Below are 17569 nucleotides of genomic sequence, written 5' to 3' on the forward strand. Positions count from 1 at the left end.
GCTTTCACAGCTCCTTCTGACAAGATATTCTGGTGCCGTGAAAACTGAACTGTATGTACAGCTACAGAAATTCAGGAACCTGCTTGGACACAGCTGAGTGAAGATTTCAAAGGCCTAAAGTCTGGATTTAGGTGACTTGTGGATCTAGCCCCCCACTGGTTTCATTAATATGAGTACATTTATACTCTTAACTATTTATTTAAAAAAAATAAAAATAAAAAATCAGCACTTCCTCAGAAATGGTCAGGTCTATGTAGAATTCTCACTGGATTTATGTGGGAAAGTTAAGCAATATGTTAAGTTATAAAAAAATAAATAAAACAGAATACTCCAAATCTTCACATCTTGGAATCTCTCATGAACAGAAATTCTGGCTTCTGCTATGCTCAATTTTTAAAAATCATGCCCTTTTACAAAATAAAATTGGGCATGTATGTGGATTTATTTATTCTTCCTTTAAAGGATAGTAAGAAGGTAGCAAGGGTTGTAACTGATAATACCTTCTTTACCACTGTCTGGCCGTGTTCATCTGTATATTGCTCTTCTGTGACTGTTTCTGGTGGCATTTCAGGCATACTATCAGCCTGTATAACAAAGAACAAAATTTAAGGAAGCAATGTCTTAATGCAGGTTGTTGTTTTTTGTTTGTTTTTTTTTTAAAAAAAAAAAAAGAAGCAACTTTAAAATCAGTTAGAATAAAATTGAGAAATGTTAGAAAGAATTTGTTCTGCACTTGAATACCTAAAGACGTGCAAAGGAAAGTTACAAAATGGACAGGCAAACGTGTTAGTTGACTGTGCTGCGTATTGTCCTCTTACTGAGGTGCTTAATGGGGTGTAGAGTTGTGTTAGCAGTATTACTACAATCCTCTTTTCAAGAAGAGGTATTAGAATGGTTTATCTAATGACCATGCATTATTCAGGAGCACTGCAGCTTCAGGTGCAATACCAGCCACATGGTTCTCTCAGCATCACTCCTGAAGGTATTACACCAGACATTAGGCACCACTGGCTCGTGCAATCATTCAACACTCAGTACCTGAATAATCACCCGGCGACGAATGACCCTGGTAGTTACCACCTCGTCCTCGTCCGAGCTGGTCTCCAGCTCGCCTAACTTCTCTGCTAGCTCCTATGGGAAGCATGGAAGCAGTGCTCTGTTGTATGCAATGCTAGCATTATTTACAGTCTGTCTTCTTTTTACCTAAAACCATCCTCTCTTCTGAAAACTTGTGCTTTCAGGATTTTGCCTCTTACCTGACTTCAGTCTGTAAAACACCGATGTAGGGGCAGGGGGAAAGCTTTGGCCACTTGACTGTACATTAGTTGTTCATTAGCGTGTTGAAAGAAGCTCAGTCTTTGTGATATTAATTCTATAAGATGGCCTTAAGTTGCTTCAGTGCTCTTAAGGTTGCCAGAGACAAGCCTGAAATATGTTGTATGACATGACTAAGATGAACCAGACAGTATTGCTAACACCAACTCTGGCATTCATATGTATTGCGTATATTTTCTGCATTGTGCAGAAATCTGTATGAAAGCCTTTTAGTCCTCCATACTAAGAAGTGCATAGCATAGCATACAGACAGTAGGACTCAGCAGCTTTAACTAGAGGTGAATGTATCGACAGTCTCAGCACTGGAAAGAAAAAGTTAGTTACAAGTGTTGAGGTTCTCCTGCACAGGGAAGAATTCAAAATTTAAATGAAGAGGTCAGAAGGCAAAGAGAAGCTGAAAAGAACTACTTGGGAAACATCTACAGTATAAAAGCATAAGGGGGAAAATAAATATTTGGTGGGGTGGGTTTGGAGGAGATGAGGATTATTGTAGCGATTCAGTAGTACACTATGCTTGACAGCAGCCGTTGTATTGAGTCCTAAGCTAAGCTTTCAACATCACATTTATCCTACGCATTTAATATTCGGCATTCTTCTGAGATCTTGGAGGCGGATCTCTGAGACATCACTCTAGAGGTGGTACATTTGGCAACATAAACAGCGAAGAAAGAAGAGTCTGTTCCTAGGTGAATGTCTAAACAGGAAACCAATTCTTAAAAACTGTTCTTTCTCTGCTCTAACTTCACTGATAAAACTAATTTCCTGCTCAATTATGCCTTCTGTTCTGACTCTTAAAACAGGCAAAAAAAAATGCTGTTTATTCTTAAACCTAATCTGCCGAGTACCTTATATTCCCCCGAAAGCCATGTAGTTGCTCTCCTTTATTCCCTCTGGACTTTTCACCAAATATTCAAGAAGGTTCCTTTGTCTTACACAGCCAAATGACCTACCTCATATACATTTTGCTCCCCTCTTCCATTTGCTGTCTCCATTTTTCTTTACTGCTTGCATGCTACATAAACACCATTCTCAGGTTTTTCTTCCAGTGCATCTTTAGTCTTCTGAACGTACATCTTGCTGCCTTTTTTTCCATCTCACTAAGTTTACAACGTTTTTCATGTCATTCTTCCTGATGCTCTGGGCCAGCCTTGTCTTCTTGAGCTTTTAATGTTGTAACTTTGCGTTTTGTACACCTATTTTTCAGCATTCACTTGTACATGGTTTGCTTCTGCATCTGTTAGTTACACCAAGTAACTCTTTCCCACATGCATGGACATAACTGCCACAGACCAAAGGACAAGTAAGGCTAGCAAAACCAGAATTACAGTTTAGACTTTAGGATCTTGGTTTTGCTTCTGCTATCAAAACCTCTACACAAATGACTATAGCTAGCCCTCAGAACCACAGAGGAAAGGGAAAATGGCTCAGTTGCAGATGAAGATTAATCAGGCTCATAGAAAATATTCCCATTTTAAGAATGACAGGACATAAAACTTGTCCACTGTGTTAATTACTTTGAGGAAAAGTTGGTATTTACCTTTTCCAAAGACTCCTCCTCGTAGCCACTTCCAAGCTTTTCTGGCTGTTCATCAGTTGACTCCACTATCACTAGACTAGTTCTCCTTGGAGAGACGTCATCCTGATGGAGCTCAGGCTCCTCGGGCTCTTGGATGATGGGAGATTCACTGCTCTGCGAAGATGATGGGGAACGTGGGGATGATTTTTCTCTCTCTTCCTTTGCCACGCTGAAGCATGCAGATTTTTCATTTGCTGCCTTTCCAGTTTCTGGTGCTGCAGACTGCTCTGTTCCTGGAGTTGTGACACTGTGAATTACAGGTTCAAGAGTTTTATCAGATAACTGTAGTCCACCTCTGAGGGTGACTCCAAAGGGTCACATCAGACTTATGCTGATTGCATTAACATTAACCGTTTCACTGCCTCGAATCACCTGTTGAGGCTTGCTCTTCTCTTTTCATACATATAGGTATGTATGTGTATATATATGTATGAAAAGAGAAAAAAAAATATATATATATATATATTATGTATATGTATACACACGCACACACATAAAAGCAGTGAGCCTGTAAGAATTACAACTTTAACTTTTAAAACTTTAGATGTTTTGGAGCTAGCATCTACACGCATTGTGTTTTTCCTCTTGTCCTAAAAATTAACAGAGGAAATTGCGAAGTCTTACTAGCTGTGAGTCCAGATTCCTTTCTACATAGCCAATCCCATGACTAGATAACAGTTATAGATTAACTTGCATGTGTATGTGTTGTTTTTTTCCTGGTATAAGTTGTGTTTTGACAATTTATTGTGCTCCCCCAACTATTGCCATCTACACAGCTGTGTTCCAAAGAAAGAAAACAATTCATTGTAGTACAAGTTAAACAGCATTGATCTGTCCTTTTTTCCCATTCAGTGGGCTATATGCATTATTGTAGAATTTCTCTTCTCATAAAAGCTTCCTCTTCATATAAAGCTACTTATATCTAGCCCAGTTTTCATCCTAGTTCACACTAGAGGTGAAGGACAGCGATTTTCCCCTGTCATTGCTACTCTCATTTTAGCATTGGCAATACTGTCTCAATATTTTTTGTCTTTGGCGGTAGCAGTAGCTTTAAGGAATCCATGCTCTGACTGCAGAATACATGCAAATAGCTTATTGACATTTCTACCAGCTGTCAGTATTTGCAGGTAAGTTATTTGTCTTCCGTAACCTTAATAATACCTGTGATAGTCCACTTCGTATGTATGTGTTTGGTTTTATTGTACTGGACTTTGTTCTTTCTGTGCAGAATTGTGCCACTTGAGCAGCTAAAAACACACCATTAAAAATTACCCTCTATTCCTCAAAAGCATTTGTTTCCTTTCTTATGCAAATCATTAGGAAGTATTGGTATTTTTGCATATCAGTGCAACCTAGGCCTACCTTGGATGCTTGTTTCTGTCTCCCAGCCTCTCTTCAGGTTGTAAAACCTCTCCGTTCAGAGCTGTATCTCCACATCAAAGCTAATTGCTCCTAGGAAAATCACCAGTTTGGAAGGGAATCCTCCCTATTTTGCTAGCCCATGAATACCTGAATCAAAGAGTTGTCACTGTGGGTGAAAGGATGAGTAGGACCAAAGAAACTTGATCCTTTTCAGGTCCTTTTCCAAATGAAACCAACTCCACCGACAGCCCTGAATCGGAATTCAAAGCTATGCTATACAGGTCCTTTAAGTCTGTACTTCATCATGTAGCGTTCCTTTAAGTACTTTTGTCTTGTCTGTGCAAAACCCTCTCTGTTCCTTCAGCCATCTGAAACTGGCTTGTAAAAATCTAATTGCTAATATGTAGTTAGGAGTTTTGCAAGTAATGATTAAGTTATGCAAAATTTGCCTCAATTTAAAAAGCCATCCTCAAGTTGAAGAAAAGACCCTCTAGTGTTAATTCCATCAAGTTTATATGTTAGATGGCAAGTAATGTTGAAAAATACAGTTTGACACAAGAAAGCCTGCGTTATCCCTCTTTTCCTTCATACATGTTGAACTAGATTATTAATGTATGTTCACAGTGGAAGACTGACTTTCTCTCCCAGTCTTTAAGGCTTCCACCACATTGATTAAGAAGTCAAGCCTACAGAAGGAACTCATGAACTAGTATGCAGAATTGAAGGAGAATTCTAGTGAGTTCATCTGTTTCAAATGAAACTGTAAAAATGCTCTTATTACAGAGAAGAGAGAATCTATTCCACATAGGTCCCGTTTTGGTCTTTTGACACTTACAAATATTCATGTTGTGAAGCAGATGTTTTTTCTGGCACATCCTGGGGTTTCCCTGAGAATTCGGATTCTACTTGTTCCTTGTGTGCTTGTCTCAGGAGCTCAGCCATTGACAGTTCTGCCTCACTCCTGGGAGTGCTGTCCTGGAAAGGAGAGTAACTAACAGATACATCTTCCTCGGAGACAATAGGAGGGTGTTCAGTTGGGTCACTGTCTTTAGATATTCTGTGCTGTTGTTCTTGCTTATGTCTTGAACTGAACAGATCTTCTTGCAGTGCAGAAAACCCTGTGAAAACAGAAATGAGAAATGTCATTACAAGTCTCATCAGAATACAGAAAGTCACTTCAGTTCTCTATGTGTGTTTAAAATCCCTGGAAGGAATAAATTACCTGATTTTTTTAGACAGGTTGAGTGGGAGAGCATATAACTTCTCTAAGCAGTAGAAGGAACACTGGATTATCACTACAACTGCCAAATAATTAATCTTGACAGTAATAGGCAAAATAAAATCTGCCCAGAAATCTACCTACACCAATTAATCTCAAACCTCCCCAAAGTATGAAAGATTTGCAATAGTGTTTTTTGTTTGTTTTCCAGCAGACTGGAACACATTTTAGTTACTTTTTTTCCCCCATCCCTGATGTAGCTGCTTATGGAAAAATAATTACACAGGTCCATAGCTTGTGTAGTTATAAATACTATACAAGTATGGGAAAATAAATTCATACAAATCTAGCTGCAAGGGCTAGCTAATTCGTATACATCAAAATAATTCTTAAAAACAAACAACTCTCCCCTCCCTCTCCCCCAGACACAATCTCAAAGCGTGGGTCTAATTCTGCAGAATGCAGAACTGATACATGAATACATGCATTTGTATTCCACAAGCTACAAGTCATAAGCTTTTGTTTTTCTTCACTAACCCCATTCAGTCGAAACCTGCTGAACTCCAAAGAACAGCTTGGTGGAAAACGTAGCTATTTGTTCTGAATTTGAGCAAGATATGGGGGTTAACAAACTGATCCGTTGTTGTATTTGAATGCTAATTGCAGCAAACATAAACTATTTCTACATCATCTACATAAATATGGAAGGTTTGTGACTGTCTTAATACTTTACCAAGCTACTCGTTCAATACTAAGTTAAGAGTGTGAAAGTGTCACTTCCAAAAAACAATGAGAATTTTACTTCATGTAATTTGGAGATGTTTCTTTAGTGTACAACTATTGATCTAATCTGAAATTCTATGCAGCATCATAACAGAATTACAAGTAATATCCTGGATACCTGAATCCAAAGGGTTTTCCAAAGCATTGACTAGTTTTCCTTTTACAAATCTTGATCAAATTCTAATGTAACCTTATTTTTTATTTTTTGCTCATATATCTGCTTTCATAAACTGGACATAAGTAGTAACAGCAGGTTCTGGCAACATTCCTTTATTTGCTTTATAAGAATCTGCTAATGCAGAGATTTTTATACTTACTGACCTAGAGAGATGTGCGCTGTCATTCTTGCCTTCATCCATCTTATCTGCACTTTCAAAATTAGGTTCTAGTGCTCAGTCATAAGAATTAACAGCCAAACATTTCACAACAGGAGCTAGATGATGGATGAGATAACATAAGCAGCCTGTGACTGTATCAGGAGATGTTTACCTTCACTGTGGTCCAATCCTATCGTTTGTTCAATTTCTGCATACGTGCGAGTGCCGTGGACTTGCATGGAGTCTATGCCGCTGGTCTCCATTAGGTGAACAATATCCATTCGGTTGATTTTTGTAAGACACTGGGTAAGATTTGTATCTGTGGCATTAAAATGACACCATGTAGCTGAATTAAGAACTTCACATGTTCTCCGTTCTATTTTCAATACGAATTATGTATGTAGGATACCGATTTAGAAGCATGGCTATGTAAGATAGGGGCTGCACACAAAAATTACCTCTGATCTAGTCTTTCCTTTCACAAATTAGTCTAGTTCCCCCAAGAATTTTTAGTTTAGGAAAAGAAACTTAAGTATTTTTCCACTCTTGCTTTGCTGTAAGCTGTTCTCCAAATGAACAATATTAAACGATTCTCTCTAACAGAATCCTACGATACACGATGTTATAGAGACAAGCTTAAAAATAGAACCCAACCTATAGCCATTCTTCCTGCTGCCTAAATTTTAAACGTATTTTATTTTTTGGATTATAACACTTGTATATTGGAGACAGTGTAGATGTACTATAACTGGTAATGAACCTGTTGCATGTTTCCCATCCCTTTCAAGCCAGTATTTGAGGAGTGCGTGGCTCTGGTCTTGAAGTGAATTAGGATTTTCAATCCTGATTTGATGAATTTGCTCTTCTGTGAAATCCAGTTCTCTTGCTAGCTCTGAAAAATAAATCATTTTCTGTAAAGATGTCTTTTATTTTTTTCCCCCCACCTTACATCTATTTTACGGTAGTCTACAGCAAAATGGTTTACAAACTTTTCTGACACCATTTCTCTTTGTTTCCATTCACCTTCTTATGTTTAGACACTGTTAAACAAGAGGTTCAAGACAAATTCATAATTGCATTATGCCTAGAAGTGATGGCTCTATGTCAGCTTTTCTTTAATGTGTGCACCATTTCTCAGAGATACAACCCCACTGACAAAACCATGACAGAGTACCATGCTCTGTCAAAAGCACCATGCTCACCAAATCCAGTGAAAGAATTGATTTTGAGTAATGGCATTTTGTATGGCTGGATTAAAGAGTAATCATATTATTCCCCTGGACTAGTTTCATCAAAAGAAAAGAAAATGCCTATGAATCAAAGTTGAGAACCAAAAACTAAAATGTGAGGCTAATAACTAGTGTCTTTCTGACATAGCATAGGCTCAGACTGCAGTCCAGAAAAGAGAAATGGCTTTAACAGCCTGTATTATATCCAGAATGAAGGTCAGCTTTCTCCCACTAAACTAAGACATGACTGTACGTAGAAACAGGCAATCAAATGATTTAAAGCCACAGGGAAATTTGAGAGATTCCTACTATTACTCCTGGTCTCCAGACTTCTGCTCCTCTCACAAAGAAGGACTCATATTCTATTCCGCTGTAATTATAACAATGGTGGATGATGGAGGGTGCCACATTTTAAGGGAGGGAGCAGGGGGGAACCCTAGTCCCCAGGACCCAGATAAACTTATTTCCAAACTGGCTTGTATACTGGTGCAACTGTAACCTTGAACAAATGCACAGTAACATTATATCGGATTGAAGTTCTAGGTAGTCAAGGAAGTTTGAACAAAAACCAAGCACTGTTTTATCCCTCAAAGTAACTTTTGACGCAGCCATTTTTACCATAATCAATCTTTATCATAACACGACAGGAATACTTTTGCAGGTGTATTTCTCTGTCCTCTCCAAAATTCTGTAGAATACTCATCAAAACAGACAATTCTGTATCCATTGTTTTTTAGTTTTGTTTTCAGATCTGTCTAGTCATTTCTATTAATACTAAAAAAAAATGAAAGAAAAAATCAGCATATTCCTAATCTGTTACATTGCATAAATCTAAGTCCTACTGACTTGAAAGATAATCCATCTTGGGAAAAGTGACATATACTTCCAGTGTTCTCTATAGATTGAAATAGAGAAATACTGAAATAGAGGACAGGAAAGGAGAAGATCAGTAAAATATACAAAAATGTCAGTGATATTTTGTTATTCTCTGAAGATGCTTATAAAAACAGTATAGAGCGCAACCTCAATTACCAAGTAGTTAACACTTTTTTTTTTTTTAATGCAATTCTTCTTTAACCACTAGGACCCCACTTTCATCAGTGTGGTACTGCTCTAGGGTTAGATACAAAAAAGCATAGACCCGATTTAAACTTCTGTTGAATTGCACAGTTTAACATAGCAGAGAGATTTCTCCATGGCTCTTTCCTTGTAAATGCTTTTGGGATGATTGTCAGTGACACAGATCTGCATTTCATTCTCTGCTACTTTCACTTATCCCCCAGAACGTTAATTGTGCTGTCTTGGAGTGATTTTTACGAATATGACCTTTTTCATTTCTTTTTCCTCCGCACACAGAAAAGTAAAATAGCTTCCATAAAAAAAAAAGAAGCTGATGTGACCTTTCCCCATAGCGATCTTCCAGCTCAGGATTTCCAGAACACAAACGATGTTCATTCATCTTGTCAGTTTATGTTCTAGAGTCATCACACTTTGCGAGAAAGTGTAAAGTAACGTATGCCGACGCTGTCACTTTCTCATCCTAGGAGCTTTCCCTCTGGAGATACCACAACAACTACAGAGGAGTTACCTCTTCATCTTAGTTCTTACCTAACAGGCTAGAGGAATCTTAGTAATCAGCAAACAATCTAGTTCCTATAAGCTACTGAAGTGTTTCTATGAAACAGTTTTAGAGAATGAGGAAATCATCTGAAAGAAACACAAAAACATTGAGGAGTGCTCGCCTTGTTTCTCAATAGATAACGTGCATTTTACCTGTCCAGCTGAATCCAAGGTGATCAGCAATGTGGGCCAGTCTTTCCTCTGTCCTTTCCTGATCATGCTGTTGATCTAAAGGTCAAAGAGAACAGCCACAAGTTGTCTTTTACAAATCAAAAAGCATTTCCATAGGTGATAAAGACCTAGAAGGGATAGCATTTTTTTCTGACTACTCTAATCTAAACATGGACAGGCTGCTACAACTGGGTAGTTACAGTAAGGATTGCAAATCTCCAGGTCTAACAAAGAAGAAAAAGGTAGCTTGATTTTTCAAAAGAACAGAACTATCTACATTTCCCATTTGAAAATCAGACTTTAATGTAAAAATCTAAATAAGGAGTGAAGTGCCTACTGTACTATTTTATCCAAGCGTTTTATTCTTAAACTTCGTTCTAGCATTAAGGTGAAGACTAACTAAGTTAAGAGCTATAAATTTCCATGCCTCCTTAGTAAATGCCAAGGTTGCAAAATTCATCTGGACTGGTGCTTCTAATTGCTTTCTTTCTGTGGTAGCAAAACTTTTGTTCAAACAGTCCATGTGGCATTTCATGTTATGGTTTTCATTTGGAAATTAATAATTTAAATGGCTTTGACTCTTTCAGCTAGGGAGTGATACAAAAGACTTACACTGAAGGCAAGGAAAAATCAGACATTCATTCACCAGTCTGTCTATTTCAGAAACAGTGAGACTTCACTGTTCCTCCCATCCCCAAGGCTAATTTGAGGATGTCAGAATTTGAGTTTTGATTTTCCCTGAATGAACACATGGATTGCAAACATTCAGAAAACTGATTGAAGTTAGTGAAATATGGCTTCATTTTAGCTACTGGATTTCCATCACAGCTACCCAATGGCAGTATGCAAGTAAGTGAGGGGAAGACCAAACACCAGACAACTTCTACTTAAGTTTCTGGTGACACAGAATTTTCATGAGAGAGAAATGGCCAAAAAAAGGAATAAGATAAACTTGATTCTTTAAAGCTTCTGTATGTTTCTTTGGGTAAAAACAAAAGAGAAGATGGATTTGCCTGTTCCAGTTTCAATTGATGCCAAAAAAAAAAATCATTACTAATAAAAATAGGGTCAGGGAAAGCCAAAAGTCAAAATGCACATGACCCGAAAGGTCAGTTTAATGGTAAATACATATTTTTAGAAGTGTTTGTGTTTAAGGTAACACTTCTCATAAGCACACATGGCTTGCAATCTTGAGATTATTTCACAGACAAGAAAAATACAGACACAACACAAAAAACAAACACAGCTTATAAAGGAAAAAAAATACACAACTAACCACCAAAAGCTTACAAGAAAATACCACACATGTATACAAACTTACATATACACACACACACCAAAGAAAACAAGAAACAAAAAGTTTAATTTATGACATGCGTCGCACAGGGAATCCCAGTCGTTGGCAAATACCTTCAGCATGGTCATGGATATTGTCATCAGGGATACGTTCAATCTGAGTCTCTACAGACTCATCCCAAATGGGTCTGGTGTCAAAGATGTCTTCAGGAACTGACTGCTGAGTCTCAATGGATGGCACATTTTCAATAACTGAAACTTCTAGGGCACTACTGCTTTCGTCATCTGAAACTAATTCTTGTTCTCTCTCTGACTGTGTGAGTCTTTCCACTAACTTAGAAGCTTCATCACTAATTTCTTCAAAGAATTCTATGGAGTTTTTGTAAAGGTCAAAAAAATGTTCCTTACTTTCTTTTGTAGGACTAAAAGCACTGCGGGAGGCTGTAGTGCTCCTGCTTTTAACTGGCAACCGTGATGAAAATACCTTGAGTCTTCCTGTTGTTGCCTCCTCTGAGTCTAGCTCAACCTTCATCTCCCTCTCCCTCTCCCTCGTCTCTGCTTCTGCCTCTGCATAACTCCTAGCTTTTATTGAGCGTTTAATCTTTGGGTCCATGGGAACACTTGCATCAGATTCAGATTTACTTCGGTTATCTTGTTTTGTAGGTAGTTTGCTTGTCGTGTCAAGAGCTTTGGGTGACTCTAGCTTGTGGACAGATGTGTCTGTGGATGTATACTGTTGTTCAGCTCTTTGGAGCGCTGCTTTGACAGGAATTTTAGACTTTGGTTTTGCTTGGTCATCTTTTCCTTCACACTGCAGACTGTCAAGAAAGCCATCAGTGGGAAGGCTCTCGTTTTCTAATTGTTGCAATGATTGTGATGCAGTAGCAGCTGTTCTTACAGGAATTTTGGATTTGCTTTCACAAGAAGGCACTCTCTCCATTAAAGCAGTAGGGATTTCAATCACAGATCTCTGTTCCTCTGGTGAAGAGTCTGGGGACTCCTCATCCTGTTCAGAACAGACCAATCTAGTGACCTTGGAAAAACCTAACTCATCTTCTACCACAGACTGCTCAGGAGACATAGGGCAAGGCACCTGACTGCTATCAACCATGTCAGTCTCCGCTCCGGAGAAGGGCTCAGCTTCAGAGGCAGCAGTTTCTTTCTTTGGTGATTTTGAAGAAGCTGAAATACCCATTTTAATTGGAATTCTGGATTTAAGCTCTGCTTTTGCAGTGCCTATGCTGACACCTTCACCACTCATTTCTTCTGATTTATCACAAGACTCAGACGGTGAGGGTGAACGTTTCAGTGCATCTTTTCCTTGTATATCCGAGTCCTCTGATTCTGAAGGGGGAAATGGATCTGGTAAGCTCTCTGGCTTAGAAGATTCCACTTCCGCTGCTTCTTTCATTTCTTCACATAAAGAAAGTTCTTCCTGAGGCTGCTGCCCCATTTGGAAGAAGTGAAAACTTTCATCTGGATAGTTCCTTTTGGTCATGTCAATGGCTCCACTTCTAGTCATTTCAAACAACTTTCCTTCCTGAAAAAGAAAAGGATTTTGTTCACTAAGTGGTGTCCCTTCTTCCGTGGGTGTTCTGGCTGGTGTTGTATCAGGTGTTGTGCCTTGGGATCGCCTGTCTACCATCAAACCAAATATCTTTTGTTCCTCTTCTTTCACCCGAGCTTCAAAAGCTTCATCATCTTCACGTATTTCACTCCACATGTCAGAATCCACATCAGTTTTGGTGATGACAACTTGACTGATCAATTTTTCTGTTTCAGTTCTTATATTGTCAATGGTGGATTCAGCTAACTTTGTGGAATCTGATGCTGAAGACCCTGGTGAGATTTTCTGAAATAAATCCTCTGGTTTTGGTTCTATTTCCATATATACTTCCTCTGAAGACTGATATTTGCTACCCGTGTCTGTGCTAAGCAAAATGGTACTACTCTGATCTTTTCCTTCTTCAGTAGAATAGTCTTCCTTAGATAGCAGACTTTCACCAGATCCTACCTTAACTTCACAGTCAGTAAAAAATTGTTCAGAAGACACATTTTCATAAGGGCTTACTATATGAGGAGCACTACTTTCAGCAGCCTCCACTACACAACTTTCAAGTTCCCCTGTTTCAGTGGTGAGGGATGAATACTCTGGCAAGGGTTCCTCAATATGAGTATCTCCTTGAGGGGTTTCAAGATCTGTATCTACTTTTGCCAAATCACTCCCCAGACCAGAATGGTCAGTGGGATCACCTTCAACCAGTTTGCCATCTTGTGGCACAGAGTACTCCGTGATACTGTGTCCACAAGAATCGTCACCTGCTTTCTCAAACACTGCTCCTTTAGCAATGAGATCTGAGTGTGTTAACAGTGTGGTGCTTTTGATACTACTTTCGTTAGTATCAGATTGCTCTAGTGTTGGTGAAGACTCAACATGAACTTCTTTGTAAGAACTGTCACCAAAAGAATGGCAGGGAGAACCCTGCAATTGCGTGACTGGGGCATTAGGACTAACTATCTCACTGTCATCTGTGCTATCACATTTTGATTTGTCAGTTTCTGCTGGTGCACAACCATCAGAATGGCAAGTGCCAGATTCTTGTGTGGAAGCCTTACAGCTGTCCCCAAGGACATACGGTTCCTCTTTGTCATCTTCTGTTGGCTTATCCTGTTCTGCTTTAATGGCACCTATCCTGGAAGAACATTGTTTTGAATCGATAGGTTGGAAGCATCCTTCTTCAGGGCTAGAACTGGAGTCAATACTGGATGGTAATGGTGAAGGTGGTTGCACTCGGATCGTGGGCTCCATTAAGAAACCTGAGTCAGCTTCTTTTTTAAGCTCGGTCAATTCTGGCTCACTTTCTGAAGAGGAAGAACTCTTTCTAGATTTTGCTGAAGACATCACTACTGTAGGTATAACTTTTTCTTCAACAGTTGTTGACTCTGGTTCTTCAGCTTCACATGCAGCTTCTGAATCAGCAACTGCAGAAGATTCGTCTTGCTTACAATCCTTTTTGTAATCTCGCTTCTGCTTTGCTTCTTGTTCTAATTCATCAAACATTTTGATTTTGGTTACCATTTTAAACATCTCCTCCTCAGGAGTAAATCTTTTCCTTGGTTCACTTTCACAGTCATCCTCTGGTTCTTCACTGACTTCAGGTATCATGGCCGACTTTCGTATATTTGACAGTGCCTGTGAGTCTGCTGTTTTAGGTGTGATTTCATAGCTAATTTCTTCAGAACTGGGAGTTTCTGGTGAAAGAGGACTTTTCCCTGAACTCTCCATGAGAGATGTTTGCTCTAGACTGTCATCATCAGCACTCCCCTCTGGGTCACGGAGAATCCTGGAACGCACCGATGCCAGCTCTGGACAGGTTTCTCCTTTGCTAAGAACAGACTGAAGAGGACCCTGCCCCAAAATGCCAGCTTTCACTTTTTGTTCTACAGGGCTACTTTCAAGGGAATCACGGCAGGGAGACTCTTTTATAGGACTGGGCTCCAAAGAATCAGGCGTTTTGTGTGATGAGTTATCTTCTAGCACTGGGCTTGCTTCCAATGAGTCTTTATGACTTATAGCCAAAGAGTCATCTGCAACTGGGCTAAAGCTTTCACTATCATGGCTAGCAAGTGAGAGTTCCAATTTTTGGGGACTTCTAACCACAACACGGCGTTCACAGGTTATATCCTTTTCCTTCTCTAAAGCAGTGTCATGTGTTTCGGAAGATTTAGTTAAGTGTGCAGTGGTCCTGGATTCTTTATCCCTGCTAATATCTTTCATTATGGAAGCTGAGCTACTTTCTTTAAGTTTATCAGCCTCTTCTTCAGAGGCTTTAGGTACAAGCTCTTCTGATACATGGTCAGAATGAGACTTACTAGTCTCAGTTACAGCATCTAGCTGTTTTTCAGTAATACCTTTTTCATCTTCCTTTGGAGAGAGTTCCTTCGGAGAACATGTTTCTGCAGTTGTATGTGCTCTAGCTGCTCCTTTAGCTTCTTCAATTTGCCCATCAGTTTTCTTTGGTGAGAAGGAAAGGCTTTCAGGGCTTGTTTCTGGAGTCTCTGCCAGCCCCTCATGCTTATAACTTTCCTCAGAGCTGATCTGAGGAGTTCCATCAAGTAGGCTGCCTGGAGAATCAGCCACACCTTCATGTTTAAGGCTCTCTGAGCTCCCATCAAAAGCAGCACTTTGCAGAGAAAGAGCAGGAAGGAATCCATCTTTTACATACTCTGTCGGGAAAGCAACATTGAAAGGACTGGTCAGGACTTGCTCCAAGTTAAGCTCGCCTTCCTCTGTCACTGAAAGATGTCGGAATTGTTGATATTTGTCATTATCCTCAAGTTCTTCTTTAATGACATCAGAGAAGTCTGTTGAGGTTTTTCTGTCAGGGCTGATCTGAAAGTCAGTATCTGCTTGGTCATCAGAAGTCCTGCCCTTTACACCTGCTGAATCTTTGGCACTTTGATCAACAAATACTGGAGAGAGAGGCTCGGCTGCTGGTTTTTTGCTGCTCTGCTGTTTTACCTGGTCTTTACTTACAGCTTTCTTGGTAATTTCAACAGTAGAAATCTGTGTTCTTCCTTTTTTTGATTGTGGCTCTTTCTCTGCTTTTATCGTAGTGCTGTGTTTGTCCTTTGGTTTGTCTGTCTTGTGGCTTGTTACTCGCTTTGTTTCACTTTGTGAAGAAACTGCTTTTTTCCGAGGGGTTTCCTTCTCAGGGGGCTGTTGCTTTTGTTTGACAGATTTGTGCTCAAAGAGTCCAGTTATATTTTTGGATGGGTCTTGACCTGACTGGAAGGCTTTCATCAGCTCACGAACTGACATGGTCTCTTCAAGTCTCTCAGTCTTAGAAGAAGGTGAAACGGGAGGTTGTGCTTTGTGTGCAGCTGGCTTTTTGACTGGTACTGGTTTTTTAGAAGCCTTTTCTGCAGTGCCTTCTCTTGTTTGAATTCTGACAGGTAGTTTTGAACGTACTTTTTGCTCATCTTCTACTTTTTTCTGAAGAGCTTTTACCTTATCTTTTATTGAGCCAATAGGAGTTTCCTCTATTACAGGGGATACAGCTTTAGCCTCAGGAGCAGCTGCCGGTGTTAAGCCTTGTTCCTCCTCATGTACTGCCTCATCCAAACTGCACTTCGTTAGTCCTGGTTTTTCTTCTTTGCTTTGCACCTTGCCTTCCTTTTGTTTTTGCTTATCTCTCAGTTTAGTTCTAACTGGCTTTTTAATTTCTAAGGCTGGCTTGTGTTGCTCCTGAGGACTTAGTGTTTCCGTTGTTGGAGATTCTTGTCCTCCTTTTTCAGAATCCCTGCTTATTACTACAGCTTCAAATCTCTCTTCTACTAAGTCTTCTTGTAAGGCTTGTGGCTGTACCTCATGAAGAGAAAGGTATGTTTTTAAATCGTCACTAAGGTAATCTACCATTCCTATCATGTCCTTCTTCTCTGTCTCTTTTGTCTCTTTGTCTATCCCAACTTCTACACAGATAGGTTCAGTGACTTCTAAAGGAGCATTTCTTCTGGCCTCTTCAATCTCTTCATCACTGACAATGACCCATTCTTCTTCTACAAATTCTTGTCTGGAAAGGGACTTCTGCATAGCATGCTCTTCTCTGGTGTAGGACCCCCCTCTAAGAATTTCATTTACTTTTTCTAAGTCTTCTTTCACCCTTTCAACTATTTCAAAGGGCTCTCCTGGCTCTTCTTCAGTGGGTTTTCCAAGATCTTTCACTTTAATTGAGCCCGATTTATCAGAAGAGTCAGTTGTCAAGATGGCAGTCATTTTGATCAAATCTTGTTTCATCTCAGACACTTCAGACAACAAGTCTGGACTGGCTAGTACAGGGACTTCATTAACCAGATGGCTTTTCAGGATAGATGTTTCTGTAGATTCTGTCTCGTCATCTTTGATGCGAATGAAAAACATTGAAAGTAAAATGGAAATCAAAAATAGAGATTGGAAAATGTAATCAGGACTGAAAATGACAGTCTTTGGTTGCAGTGGTAGGAAGGTCTACAAAATGGACCGGGAATGGTGGATCCACAAGATCTGAGGGTACAAGTGCAAAGCAAAGCTAACAGGAAAAAAAAAAAAAAAAAAAAACTGAAAAGGAAAATGGCAGGAAATAACTTGCTTAACTTTACCAATATAGCACAACCACACATACATTACCAAAGCTGTAACAAACCAAATCAGGACACCATTAAAAATAAAACAAAACAAACCCACCAACAACAAAATTTAAAATTAAAAACAGAAGAAACACAGTGAAGTTACACAACGATAGGCATCTCAAGATTGTTCAGATGTTACAGATCAATGTTCAAATAAAAATAAACAAGAAAAGAGGGGGAAAGCATCAGAACTGATTGAAAGTCGATTTCCTCTAAGAGAAAGCCAGTGTTAGCAAACTGTCAGAATAACATTAGGTTAATGTGTTTTTTGTTGTTTTGTTTGTTTGTTTGTTTTTAATGACCAAAATACAAAGTTATAAGTAATTCTGCAATAATCTAAAATATGATCAAATATGTCGAGATCTGAATCAGCTGCAAACCGGCATTTCATCTAAGGGGATTTCACACCTAAACAATGGAACAAACATTCTTTTGTTTTAAGAGGCATGGTCCTTTCCTTGGAACATCCTCATTGACAACTAATGAATTGACT

At 39.2% G+C, this 17569-nt stretch overlaps 1 protein-coding gene across 50 annotated transcripts in view; it reads right to left on the bottom strand.

The window, feature by feature from the left end:
* ANK2 (ankyrin 2) overlaps positions 1-17569 on the bottom strand; it is a 332755-nt gene that overhangs the window by 7617 nt on the left and 307569 nt on the right. For 21 of the 50 annotated variants that reach the window (XM_072036850.1, XM_072036851.1, XM_072036838.1 and 18 more), the window contains 8 exons: positions 14821-16806; positions 9595-9669; positions 7353-7484; positions 6765-6911; positions 5109-5391; positions 2873-3158; positions 1039-1131; positions 501-584 (listed from right to left, as the gene is read on the bottom strand). In XM_072036850.1, coding sequence (XP_071892951.1) covers positions 501-584; positions 1039-1131; positions 2873-3158; positions 5109-5391; positions 6765-6911; positions 7353-7484; positions 9595-9669; positions 14821-16806 — 3086 coding nt within the window. Of the gene's footprint in view, positions 1-500; positions 585-1038; positions 1132-2872; positions 3159-5108; positions 5392-6764; positions 6912-7352; positions 7485-9594; positions 9670-11022; positions 16807-17569 lie in introns of all 50 variants that reach the window. The other 29 variants (XM_072036856.1, XM_072036874.1, XM_072036873.1 and 26 more) reach the window with 5 other exon arrangements.

Source organism: Anas platyrhynchos, chromosome 4 (genome assembly GCF_047663525.1).
Source record: "Anas platyrhynchos isolate ZD024472 breed Pekin duck chromosome 4, IASCAAS_PekinDuck_T2T, whole genome shotgun sequence".
Taxonomy (NCBI): Eukaryota; Metazoa; Chordata; class Aves; order Anseriformes; family Anatidae; genus Anas; species Anas platyrhynchos.